General features: G+C 40.0%; 1 protein-coding gene across 1 annotated transcript; it reads left to right on the top strand.

The window, feature by feature from the left end:
• The first annotated feature begins 574 nt into the window (after nucleotides 1-574).
• On the top strand, nucleotides 575-12,910 carry LOC139646520 (ovarian cancer G-protein coupled receptor 1). Its single transcript, XM_071522418.1, has 6 exons — nucleotides 575-700; nucleotides 4,070-4,219; nucleotides 5,241-5,374; nucleotides 8,654-8,876; nucleotides 10,046-10,226; nucleotides 12,447-12,910. Exons 1-6 carry the CDS (start codon nucleotides 593-595, stop codon nucleotides 12,908-12,910), a joined length of 1,260 nt encoding a protein of 419 aa, XP_071378519.1. The 5' UTR covers nucleotides 575-592.
• The last annotated feature ends 598 nt before the right edge of the window (nucleotides 12,911-13,508 follow it).

Raw genomic sequence — 13,508 nt, 5'->3', positions numbered from 1 at the left:
GTCAGGGTGGAAGAGCCTCTGAAACAGCATTTAGACCATCATGGGACACTAAAACTCTCCACTGAAACTTCCCTTAGACAACCAGTGTAGTTGATCAATTCTACAATAAATATGTAATCAATCAAAGTGTATCATATCCATCATAATTGAGGTGAACAACACTGATTGGACCAGATCTGATTTTGAAATATTATAGAATGTCAATGTGCAGACAAACATGTTTTAAGATACCAGTTTACAAACTCTAATGACCTAAACTCCTCTGTGTTGCAGAGTGGCTGCGTGGAACACTGAAACAGCCAATCAGAGAAGATATTCTTTCAACCAGCCAACCACAGAAGAGAGGAGTTTATGACACTGAGCCCACCAACAAAAATGAAGATGTGTGTGTGTGACCGTGTGTGTGATTATGTTATAATGATGTGTATGTGTGTGCATGTCTGAAAATGCTAGTGAGAGTGTGTACATGCTTAGGCTGAACTAGCTGGTGCGTGTGTGAGCTAGTGTGTGTGATAAGAAAGTGAGAGAGTGTGTGTGTGTGTGTGTGTGTGAGAGAGAGAGAGAGAGAGAGAGAGAGTGAGTGTGGGTGTGCATGATGAGGTTCACCATGTCTCAGTCGCAAGAGGATGTGATTAACTGCACGATCAGCCATGAAATCCATCAATATGTCTTCTCCTGTGTATATATCCTTGTACTACTGGTAAGTGTGTGTGGGTGTGAGTGTGGGGGTGTGTAGGGGTGAGTGTGGGTGGGTGTGGTGTGAGTGTGCATGTGAATTTATGGTCTAGGGTTTTACAATCTTGGTTTTCCAATCTAACTGGATTAAATTGAATTGAATTACTATTCTTTAGGCAGATGTTCCCTTCATTCTGAAATCACTTTAACTGAGTTTCTTATTGTTTCTGAACTGACCTGAACTTGACTTCCTACCGAGGCTTTGCAGCTGTGTCACAAATTGAGAATTGGCTATGTGCAAATAATGGCTAAATATATTACAACCAGGCTAGAAAAAGAGAAGTAGCTGAAAAAGACTGCTGTGGTGTGGCTGTAGATCTATTCAGTAGCATAAGCGAATAGTCTGGTAAGATAGATTTGTTTCCAGGTTACTGTGACACAGGAAACTTGTCTTGTCTTTAGCGCTGCACCTGTTTGTCCTCGTTCCTCAAAAGCACAAGTTGTAGCTTGTGAAGAGCTCAGTTAACCTTAGTTAAACTTTTTTAGATAGCTAACCAGCAGACAAATTCAGCAAAGCAGCTGATGTTAACATGCAACTACTAGCCACCACTAATGTATAACAATCTACTACATACTGTATGTTAGCTAGTGCACTAATCGGATCTAATCAATCAAACAAGACGAGATGGTTAACTGACCAGATACTATCCCTGCCTTCAAGTGCTGTGTGAAATACTGTAATTATGAGCTGAGAGCATATGAATGAACCAACAAAGTGGTAAAAAGTACGACTGGGAAGATTGGAATTTTCTATGAGACCCAAGTTGCAGAGATATTATGTTTAGGGGGTGGAGAGCATGTAAGCATGATGCAATTTATTACTATATGTTATTGTTTGCATGAAAATAACTGCTATTTTTGCTCTGCTGAACTTTTTTAGTGTCTTAACACATGACAACTCATATGTACAACTTCTTGGAAAAAGGTGTTTACAAGGAGCACTTGAAGGCAGTTTAGCCAGCTAGTTAGCAAGATGGCATGATCTAAACACAAAGGCCCTCATTTATGAAACGAACGTACGACAGAAAACTGGGCGTACGGTCATTTCCACGCAAAGCTCGGCATTTATCAATTTGGACGTGAGCGGAGGCTACGATCAAATCTCACGTCAAGTCTCAACTCGTGTACGCAAGTTTTGGAGTCAGTGTGGACTTGCGGTGCAGCAGAGTAAATCTGGCTGAGTCGGAGAATTGTTATTAGACCCTATATTTTGACTGGCATCTAAGCATATGCAGCCACATATGCATCACTTAAAAATATGTAGCCTATGGCAAAATATTCTATTTTGCAAAGGCCTACACTGACTATGTGTCATATAGCCCGGTGTTTCTCAACCACTAGTGGGCCGCGAAATGTTTTCAAGTTGTAGCTCACTTTTTGCGTGTGTTTCAGCGGATGGACTGACTGTCACCAGGCTGCTGGACTCATCCCTGACCACATACGCTCTTATTCTTAAATAAACCAGTAGATTGTCGTGCCGTTGTTTCCAGTACATAAACGGTGGCAGCGCCACCATATCGGCACGGCCGGCACAACATAAACAGTTAATCAATGTATAGAAATGGATCTAAATCGCTCTGTAATGCGTCTGTGCACATCACGTCATGTCTGTCATGTGGCGATGCAGCAGCTCTGTCTCTGACAGTCCGTCTCACGTTCTGAAAACGTTCGTAAAAAATATAAAATTCCACAATTTCGCCGAACTCGCATGTGTTGTAACGGTAAAGAGTAACTTGAAGCTTTTCAGTCGGACAATTCTAACGCTGCTCAACACTCAGAAAGTGAACATGAGTGCAGTGCAGAGACTTCACTGCATATTCCACCGGTTGGTTCCGTTGGACACAATGTAAAGACAATTTAAAGTAATGAACCCTAAAGAAAACATGTTCAGCCTGTGGGAAACACTGACGTCCGTTGTCGGTGGTCCCGACTCTTGAATTATGCTTGGTTGAGTAACTTGTTGAGTCGGCCTAAAGACAGGTTACTTCCTTGTTTGCTGTGGCAATTATTGAATCATTAGTTCTTGTTGTGTTAATAGGCCAGACTCCACTTTTGTATAATAAATCCCTTTTGACTGAGAATGCCCTGCTTTTATGGTTTTATGTTGGCTTCTGGCACACCCATACAATTTTAAAGAATTTTTATTTTATTTATTTAATTCGAGGGCTCCTACCTGTATAACAGGGAGTGGTGTTGTTGTAGTTCATTAATACACTTAGAATAGATTATTAGATTAGATTATTAGAATAGATTAGCCAAAATAATTTGGGTTCTTTTTTTTTAATGGTCCCTGGCCCGTTACAAGTATGAATAGGTGGGCCTTGGAGTAGAAAAGGTTGAGAACCCCTGATATAGCCTATCCCTAACATAAATAGGTTTTCAAATTGTTTGCAATTAACGGGGTTAACAGTTTTCTGGTGTAAGATTAATTTCTCTTTCATTTTGAGATAGCCTACTTGTTTGAGGTCTGACCATTTTTTCTTCACCTAAATGTAAAGAATTGCGATACAAGCTATTATATTATGCTACTATTATATATATATATATATATCTATAGGCTATACATATCACGGATGTATAAATTAAATATTCAAACCTCAGCTGGAGTTCGATTGTCGACGGCAACGCTGTTGACCGCAGCAGTGATTTCTTTCCATGCTGCATTTTTCCGACTTCCTTTAACTTCCTTCACTTTTCAGGCTGCCAAATAGAACTAATAATTGGTTCAATTGGACTTGTGACGTTAGAGTTTCTATTTCGAGGTCGGAGAAGTTTCTCTTCTTGGACGTATTACGCATCTCCATGTCGTAAACTCTGGGGGCGAGGCCTCTAAACCGAGAATATTTAGGGGCGTGATATTTAAATGATGGTTGTTTTCAGTCGCCTCATTTATCAACGCCCGATCATTCTTACGCTGTGATTGGTGAGATACGAACGTTTCATGAATCACACGTGAACCCTGTCGTAAGATGATTTCTGCGCTCGGATCTGCGCTGGTTTCTACGTTAGATTGATAAATGAGGGCCAAAGTGATTAAGTCAGCGAGTAATTGGTCAGTTCCCAGTCAAAAGAGACTCAATTGACCATGTCTATTCTGCTGAGATGTCCAAGTTGCACATTTAGAAAAACAATCATCTTGTGCCCAATAGCTGTGGACCTCCAGAGAATGCGTTATGTCACCTGAAAGGCCTCTATTGGGTTTCTGCTTGAGATGGGGGGGCCAAACTATTTTGATCATGTACTCTAAAAAAGTAATAAAGAGGAGGGCAGGGTGGAAACAAAACCGAGAATCAAAGTTGAGTAAAGTATCTTATTCTTATTGATTCTCCTCTAGGTGGGCGTTCCCTCCAACCTCTACTCATTGTACCATGCCATGCTGCAGCTGAAGCAAAAGAATGAGCTGGGAGTTTATTTACTGAACCTCACTGTTTCTGATCTGTTGTACCTGGCATCATTACCTCTATGGCTCCAGTACTTCTTTCAGGTAAACTATACTGTATCTGTCATGCATTTAATTTGCTGAATGCAACCCTGTCTAACCTGTTGTACCTGGCAGCATTACCTATACACACAAAAAGGCGGGTTCTTCAAGGGTTTGAAGTAGTGGTTCCATATAGAAACATGACTCAAAGAATCCATTGAGTCAAAATAAAGAACCCAATATAGTTCTTAAAAGGTTCCTTTAATATGGCTGGTGGTCCAGTGTAGAGCCATTTGAACATAGTCTATAGAGAACTTTTCTAAAAGGGTTCTGATATAGTACAAGCCGTAAGAACCATTTTCTGGTATTATATAGAACCCCATTTGTTAATAGTTTTATATCTGGATATATTGCATAATGTTAGAATGACATAGGTGTTCATTTATTAAATCCTAACCATGTCTCACCTGCTTTACCTGGGATCGCTCCCTGTATGGCTATGGCATCAGGTTTGAATTTGTGAGGAAATAACACTTTTACCTCACTGTAAAAATAATGCAGGGTGCTGCCTTTACTAGCCAACTCCATGAGCCAATGTATTTGAGTGACCTACACCAGTCTTTTACATTTCCTCCATACTTTCCAGTTTCACCAATTTCTTAGCTTACTATCAAGCCAAAAGCTCATCTGAGCATCTCATAAAAAACACAAGAATTATCATTTATGGATGAATGAGTGTAGCTCTGTATTTCTTATCTGTCTGTCTTATTCTCCTCGATATGAAGAGCATAATAAGACTGTTGTCTGTCTCCCTATCTGTCCTAATATCCTAATGTACCGACAGTCTTGTTTCAACTACCTATAGTCTTGTTTCATCTTCATATAATCTTGTTTCATCTAGCAAGTCTTGTTTCATCTTCATATTGTCTTGTTTCTTCTACCTACAGTCTTGTTTCTTCTACCTACAGTTTTGTTTCTTCTACCTACAGTCTTGTTTCATCTTCAGATTGTCTTGATTCTTCTACCTATAAACTTGTTTCTTCTACCTACAGACTTGTTTCATTCGTGTCTGGTGTTGTTTCAGGGTGATGATTGGCGTCACAGGGAGTGGTTATGCCAGCTATGTGGTTTCCTGCTCTATGAGAACATCTACATCAGCATTGGCTTCCTCTGCTGTATCAGCCTGGATAGGTACCTGGCTGTGGTCCATCCATTAAGGTAATTTTAATACAATAATATTATCTATATCATTAAATATATCAGTGTCATACATATTGATACTATGCGAACATCTACATCAGCACTGTTTTTCTCTGGTGCATCTGTTTATACCTGGAACACATATAGAACGAACAGGAGATATAATCCTAGAACAATAGTTTGAGAGAGTGAGTCAGAATTAGCATTCAACAAATATGGGTTTTTGAGGCCGATACTAATGTTTTTGGATTGAAGTGCTGATATTCACTGTTTTTAAATGTGACAATTTTTATGCCAAAAACATCCAAAATTGCAAGGATTCCATGTTTCCCCTAGAATTTTATTCTTGTCAGGGTGAAAAAGCCTCTAAAAGAGCATTTCAGCCATTATGGGACACTGAAACTGTCCAATGAAAGCCATGCTAATGAAATTGTTTTAGGGTTAGCAGCTCCTTAAGCCAGGTTGAGGCAGGCTTCACTGCAGGTTTTACAGACTGTTGAGTAAAATCCTCCACAACACACTGGAATAATTTCTCTGGGCAGACATCTGATATAAACATAATAATAATAACGTCATTGACTGAGGTGATATCTGATTTTTAATAAATGGGACAACATTACCCTGATATATTGGCAAACCAATCCACCGATCTAAATTTAATTAGAATCTTATAACACCTTTAGAACAGCTGAACATAATGTGATGGTGATTACTGCTCAGGATGCTGTGGCCATGCTGCACCCATTGCAAGTTAATATACTAATATGAGGAATAGGTTATAGGTGACATTAAACCTAGAGCTAATAACTTTCTAGGAAATTGATGCTTCTAGGCCATGTCAGTTGGGCCATATGTTGCTGTTGTAAGCTACTGTATCCTACACTGTGTTTTGGCAAAATTATTAATAAAAATGAATATCCACTTTCTATGAAAATCATAACATAAAAATGTGGTCTAAGCAGCCAAGCTACACATCAGTTGCATGATCCTGATTAGCTCCGTCCCTCTGGGAGAGAGAGTTATGAACTTCAACATGCTTGTTTTTGGTGTCAGACCTGGCAACACAGTGCTCCATGATGACAGTTTTTCACGGAGTAGTTTATTCATTTATCTCTCTTGATATATGAGAACAGTTTAAGATATTATTGCAGGTTTGAAAACTGGCTTTCAGACAGATTTTGGGTTGAGAAGAAAGTCTTAAAGTGAGTTGACAAAAACTCCCCATGAAGTACATACAAGTGATGTAAATAATGGAAACATCCCATGAAAAAGGACTTGTGTGAAGTAAATCACCGTTACAAAGGCAGTTTCACACCAATTAGCAATGTGTCAGCTTTAAAAAAAAAAGTCTGACAATCACTTTTTATGTGATTTTTCAAAGCAATATGAGGCAACTAACAGAATTCAAATAGTCAAATAGTCTGTGCCTGAATTGCAGGTGCATCAGTCACATAAACTGCAAAATGTTTTAATGTGGTCTTCTCCTTGCATTGCCTCCACAATCAGCAGATCCAAACATCATTGAACCTTTATGGGAAGTAGATTTCTATCTCTTTCATCCCTCAAAAAACTGGAGGCTTTCCCTTTTGAGGTCCAATGTCCACTACACACAGTTCAGGATGCATTATGACAGCAGGACAGAAGCTGTTCTGAAGAAAAACGATGGCCCTATACTCCTCATTAGATACGTGATACTCATAGATTGTTACACTCCCTGTATTTGCACTGCATTCTACCTATATGGTGATAAAGATTTAATCTTTCCTGCCAGTTTTCCTTGCCAGAGATGCTGCATAAGAGTAGGAATCAAGGATGACAATTTTTGCATGTAAGGCAGTCAGCTTTTTATCACCAGTTAGGTTTGCACTGCATTAACTGATCCAGAGCGTTTGGACTCATTACGCAGTGACGTGTTAGACATTTCTAGATCTCTGACTCTCTCTGTCTTTATCGCTCTCATTTTCCCTCTCTCTGTCCCTCTCTGTCCCTCTATTTCTCTTTCCCTCTCACTCCTCTCTCTCTTGCTTTCTCTTATGTCACCACTGCAGAGGAAATAAAGGTCATACCACAGAGAACCGATTTCATAAAAGGATTTCCTTCACAACATACTTAAAAAGACAACGAGCCATGAAAAATAAACTTCAGATGCGGACAGAATCCCCCGTGTATAATCATCTTAAGAGGCACTTTCAGGGCCCGCAGATGTAGCTTTAACCTCTAATTTAAAACTGAATATGTTGTGAAGTTGTGTGGAATATTTCAAGCACCACATATGTTATAATAATGGTGAAACAGGTATACAGAAAGTTTTTTTTTATGTTTTTTTTTGTATTGCGGAGAAGTTGCCCTGTGTCAGTATAACACAGTCTACCATTTACGTCTCCCATTGCTGGGTTTAGGACCCAAGGCCGTTTTAGTTTTAAAAGCAGGGTCAAAGAACACTAGACACTCTTGACACTGTGGTTAGTGTGTGTCTTGGTTGCCTCTCAGTCTTCCTCCTTAACTGACAGAGAAAAACACTACAGAGAACACTGTGGCTGTGTGTGAAAATGTACAACGCATGCTACCTTCTACCTAGTATTGTTTATTGTTTATTATTTATTGGTATAAGTAAAGGATACAATAAGTAAAGGCAATACACATGCTACCTACAAAATAGTATGCAGTATAAATACAAACACACATTCAAAAAAGCAATCTGAATCTATTGTGCAAACAGGAGCAGGAATTGTTTTTGAAAGGAAAAGAGTGGGGGCCAGACCCAACACACACAATCCAAATCTAATGCTGGTAAAAGTGCAAATTACTGACTTAATCACCGCTGTATTCATTTTTTTATGTTTCATTGTGTCATTTAAATAATCTAATGGGTCAAAATCAGCCAGTTACTGCTGCACTGCCATCTTGGGCCAAGCCAGCAGAGCTTGTGTTAATACAGCACTTCTGATTGGTGCAGCTTACTACAGACTAGTGTTGCATGACTTCTGAATGGTGGAGCCGACCGCAGACTAGTGTCACATTATGTCTGATTGGTGGAGCTCACTACAGGCTCTTGACATCCAAACACCAAATGCCAGCAGCATGGCAGCAACAAGCTACAGTAGAATAACTGCATGAACATGGAAATATATCTATTTCTGTCTCTATCATCTATTTATCAGTGTGTATCAGCACATTTTGGAATTGCAACCCTCATCAAGATCAAGATCAAGAGATAATACAGTAATTTGCCACTGTACATCATCTCATCAATTATTCTCTTCTTTTTCTATGTGTCCCCCCCCCCTCCCCCTCCAGGTTCTCCTATCTTCGCTCTATGCGCGCGGCATGGGTCGTTAGCGCCATCATCTGGCTGAAGGAGATAGCGGTGGGCGTGGTTTTCTTCCACCATAAAGAACTGAGCCGCGACCGCACCAACCAATCGGTGTGCTTCGAGCACTACCCCATGCAGCAGTGGGAGTATTCGATCAACTACTACCGTTTCACCGTGGGGTTCCTGTTCCCGCTGGCGATTCTGTTGGTAGGATAAATGTGTTTTTTTAAATATGTTTTTGATGAAATTTCATTGGGAAAACAACGCTACAATAACATTTTTATATTTTAAACGTTTCAGTAAAGGATTTCTATTCTCTATGTTTTATCGTTTGCTTTCACTTGATGTCACAGCTTCCACTGTCACATGGTCATGGAAACTAAGATGTGTGCCTCTATTCCAAAGGCCATAGTTTATATTCTCAACCTCTGATATCTGGGCTTATAATGAAACCACCTCTAAGCAGTGTAGAGGTGATTTTGGCCACGGATGGAAACTGTGACATCAAGTGAAACTATGGGTCCAGACCCAAAATGTAAATGTTTAATGAACCCCATTCTATTCAAACTGAGTTTTGAAATGTTTTAAGAAAACCCAGATGTTTTGTTTTGGATATATCACTCATTATATATAGTATTCAGTACATGCTATAGTTCCAATGAATATTAGGATATAGTAAGTATAGGCAGTAATGTAGAACAGATACAAAGTTATTTTTCTTTCCGTTTATATTTACATTGCATTTTACATTTTAGACATTTAGCTAACACTCTTATCCAGAGTGATTTACAATGAGTGCAACAGTTGAACAGAATGACCAAAAATAAGAAGTGCAAAAGTCAGAGCCATAGTGTCCTTACAACATTCCTGTGACCATAGTGTGATTATGTAAGAACTGAAGTACCTAATGGGAAATTAAATGTGCTGCTAAGTGTGGAATTTTAACATCAATAGAGCTAGAGGCTAGCAGTCATTTGTTTACAGTAATTATACCAATGTATCATAATTGATTTGACAATGATATATTGATGTTTAAAAATGTGACCTGCAGCACTTCTAAGTTAAACTGGACTTTAAACAGTCAAATCAAGTTGTATTTATTTTTTTCTGTTTCTTATTAGGCGTCTGCCTATATGTGAAATTCACTTTCAATAAAATCGATTGAAACTGATTGAAAGCAGAACAGCAAACTGGTCTCAGAACTAAGCCACTATTGTAAGAGTCATTGTAGGCTACTATACATCCATAACCTGCATAATATTTATGTCTCTAAGTTAGTTACCTGAGTGTCCATTAGGTGATGGGTCAACAGTTGCACTGTACGGACCAGATGACCTGTGTGTTTTTTGTCTGACTCACAGTCTGTGTCTGTCTAGATCAGTTACCTTTGTGTCCTTCGCGCCGTGGGTCGGAGCGCTGGGACCCAGCCGGACCAGAAGACAAGGATCAGGCAGTTAGTGAGCAGTACCATCCTCATCTTCCTCGTCTGCTTCTCCCCCTACCACATCTTCCTGTTAATACGCACCCTGCTGGAGAGGGACTGCAAGTTTATTGGAGGTACGGCTTCATTTCTAAAAGGATTTATTGGAAATATTTCAGTGGGCAAGCATAAAAAATGATGGTCTACTTGCACCCATTCCATAGTGTACCCATCCAAACACCAATATCTACTCGTCCCCTTTAGAAAACATAGATCTGTGTTGCACAGTCTGAGAGGGCCAAATGATGTCACTCCAGGAAGACTGCCATTTTTATGTACCCACTCCATTCAGTTCTAATGGGTCTCTTTGGCCTCATTGAATATTAACAAAGCCAACAGCCAAAAAAATGACAATACATAATCTTGGCAGTGAAAGAGTAACCTCAACAGTAGTAACTAATAATTTAACAATAACACATTGGCCTTTCTTATCCACCAACCTCATCACAGGAGGCGGTTTACATTTCATTTGTCATAGGACAGGCCAAAACACTAGTTTGATATTCCTTTAATCTACTGCTCGGCACTCAAAATTCTGGAAGGTCTCCATATGACAAGAACATTAGTATTTTTTATGTGCCTGGGTCCCAGGGTGAGAGACTACATTTACACAGCTTGTGCCCCAGGCAGAAAGCAGCAAAATCCTTGGTCTGATTCATTTTAAATTGGCTTTAATGACATGAACTACAAAGAACACCATTAGTATCTGGCACACGGTTTCATGTTTGGCTCCCTATTGTCACCTACTTTGGATGTGTGTATATCTATCTATCTATCTATCTATCCTTTTCTACTACCACTTTGTTAGCTAACAACCACTTGCTCGGTCTTATTATTTTCCGGGGATATTTAACTACTACTGTCTCTGTTAACACTTCTATCAACACTTTGTTATCTAGCAACCACTCGCTCTGTCTAATCTTCCAGGGATATTTTACTACTCACCTGACATACTGCTTGTTACTTTGTAACGACTTGGCCTGTTTTATTTTCCAGGGATATTTAACTACTTGTTAAACTCCGCCATATCAGTCAGTTCAACAGTTTATTGCAAAGAACACAGTCATTCATAAGTTTGCCAGTACAGCGGCAGTCTACTCATGACCCGACGAATCATGGAAGTATGGAAGTAGTGCGGCCTCCTCTGGTTCAAATCCTTCCCGGGAACCGGAGTCGACTGTGTCAAAGCAGCATCAATAATCCCTGGCGATCTTGTCCTTGTCTAGCGGAGTTTTCAGCATCCACGGGGCTTCCCGTATAGCAAGTGCGAAGTCTTTTGAAGATGTCGTGGCTTACTAACAATTGTCTATAGCCACTGTAAAACGGGAAGTTGTAGGTTTCTGACTCTTGCTTTCAAAAAACTGCGCCAATGCAGTTCCAAACTTGTTGCAAAAGACGTATTTATTTCCCGTCTCCATATACGCGTTGAAAACATCAATAAATAAAACAAACATGACCAAACAAAAGGCAAGCGGAAAACAGGTGAAAAGACTTTACCGCTTTCCCGTCCGAATTAAGCCCACCTGTTACCACTTGTCCTAAATAGATACACACGTCCCATCCGGTCTATACTGCAGTCGAAATACATAAAAATGAGCAGCAGAGGGCAGACTTCTATCTACAAATAATATAACACTAAGCATTAAGTTGTCAACATATTCATTCATTTCGTCAACATCAATTTTCAAATTATAATTAAATCAAAAACAATAATAATTCTGTAGGCAACCAAAATGGCTCTAACAACCACTTCTACTACTTTGTTAGCTAGTTGCTCTGTCTAATTTTCCTGGGATATTTGAATACTACCACTTCTATTACCACTTTGTTAGCTAGTAGTGAATTTTTCTGTATCACTAACTCTAACGCTAACCCAGGGATATTTAACTACTCACCACCTGAAATATTGCTTTGTTACTTAACCACTTGCTCTGTCTTATTTTCCAGTGATATGTTACCACTTCCAACATTTTGTTAGCTAGCAAGCTAGGCATTTTCCAGGGATATTTAAGTACTACCACCTATACTAGCCTACCACTTGGCCAGCTAGTAACCACTTGCTCTGTCCTATTATTTTCTAGGGATATTTAACTACTACCAACTACCACTTTGCTAGCTAGTAACCACTTGCTCTGTCTTTTTATTTTCCATATTTGTTACTTCTATATCCAGCTATCCACTTATATTCCTAGCTAGTAACCATTTCATAATTTTCCAGGGATATTTAACTACTACCACTTTTACTACTACTTTGTTAGCTAGTAACTAACCACATGGCCTGTTATATTATTTTCCAGATATATTCAACTACTACCACCTCTCCTTGTTGCTGACCAGTCTGAACTGCGTGGCCGACCCTGCTCTCTACTGCTTCGTCAGTGAAAGCGCCCGCCGTGGCCTGTACAGGGTCATATTTCGACCTGTTGCAAGGATACTCTGCTGCTGCTGTCGCCGTGGCAACGCCAGCCCCGCCCACCCCGCCACCGATTCTCGTGAGGTCGCAACCGACGAGAACAACGGCCACCCTACCGTGACGCTGCTAACACACACCAGCACACAAACGAAAACACACTTAAAAATAGACACCGGCACAGACGGCAGCAAAAACACTGATGCAGTTTTAATCACGGACACAAATAAAAAAAATCTCACACCCTTAATTGTGCCCACCAACACACACTCTGACAAGCACACAGATAGTGCTGTGAACCCCAGCTGTCTGATTGCCATGGTAGAGCAGAGCCAAAAGACAGAGGTCTGAAGAGACTGACGGAAGGAGCAGCTAAAATCATCCATCCTAGGACTTCTCAGGATGTCTTCAACTGTTTCATGATCCTAACCCCAACCAAAGGAGTAAGCAGTGGCCTCGGCAGCAGGGTTAAGACAGTGGAAGGTACTGCATACCAGCCTCACCTGACCATTCCTGAACCACACTGAAGATGAGAGGAGACTCAAAGCAATGGAGACTAGGGACAACTAACTGGCCTTTAAGGCTCAAGCTGGAACTGGCCCTGATGAGACCCTTTCGCCTAACCAGCTCTGTTTACATTATAAATCATTGGATTGAAGTCATTTTCTTTTCTTACTCAGATTAATTGACTGAGCTCTGGTGACAGTATGTGAGAGCGCCGCATGAGTTCTGCGTCTATTATGACGCTGTAAATGGCCTTTTTAGATTTGTTTGGATTATAGACATTGGAGCAAAATGGAGATGTTGTTTGAGTTATGTTGAGAAAAGGTCATTATCCATAATCTTTAACCATAATCCCAATAGGACTAACCAGTATGCCTTTAAAAACAACAGTATCCCTTTAAGAGGATGTCAGCGAACTCTGTCAGAGTAAAACCATTCAAAGACT

This window comes from Centroberyx affinis, unplaced genomic scaffold (assembly GCF_046629955.1).
Source record: "Centroberyx affinis isolate AG114_WGS23_722 - 3 ecotype Tasmania unplaced genomic scaffold, CSIRO-AGI_Caff_v1 ptg000985l_1, whole genome shotgun sequence".
Classification (NCBI taxonomy): domain Eukaryota; kingdom Metazoa; phylum Chordata; class Actinopteri; order Beryciformes; family Berycidae; genus Centroberyx; species Centroberyx affinis.
Note: the sequence above shows the minus strand (reverse complement) of the source record. Positions and strands in the feature narration are given on the sequence as shown.

Bases quoted from the DNA above. Each gene is read 5' to 3' on its own strand.
- LOC139646520 (XM_071522418.1), top strand. From the start codon at position 593: ATGATGAGGTTCACCATGTCTCAGTCGCAAGAGGATGTGATTAACTGC. The intron at 4,220-5,240 runs GTAAACTATACT...GTGTTGTTTCAG, and splicing joins GGCTCCAGTACTTCTTTCAG to GGTGATGATTGGCGTCACAG. The intron at 10,227-12,446 runs GTACGGCTTCAT...ATTATTTTCCAG, and splicing joins GGACTGCAAGTTTATTGGAG to ATATATTCAACTACTACCAC.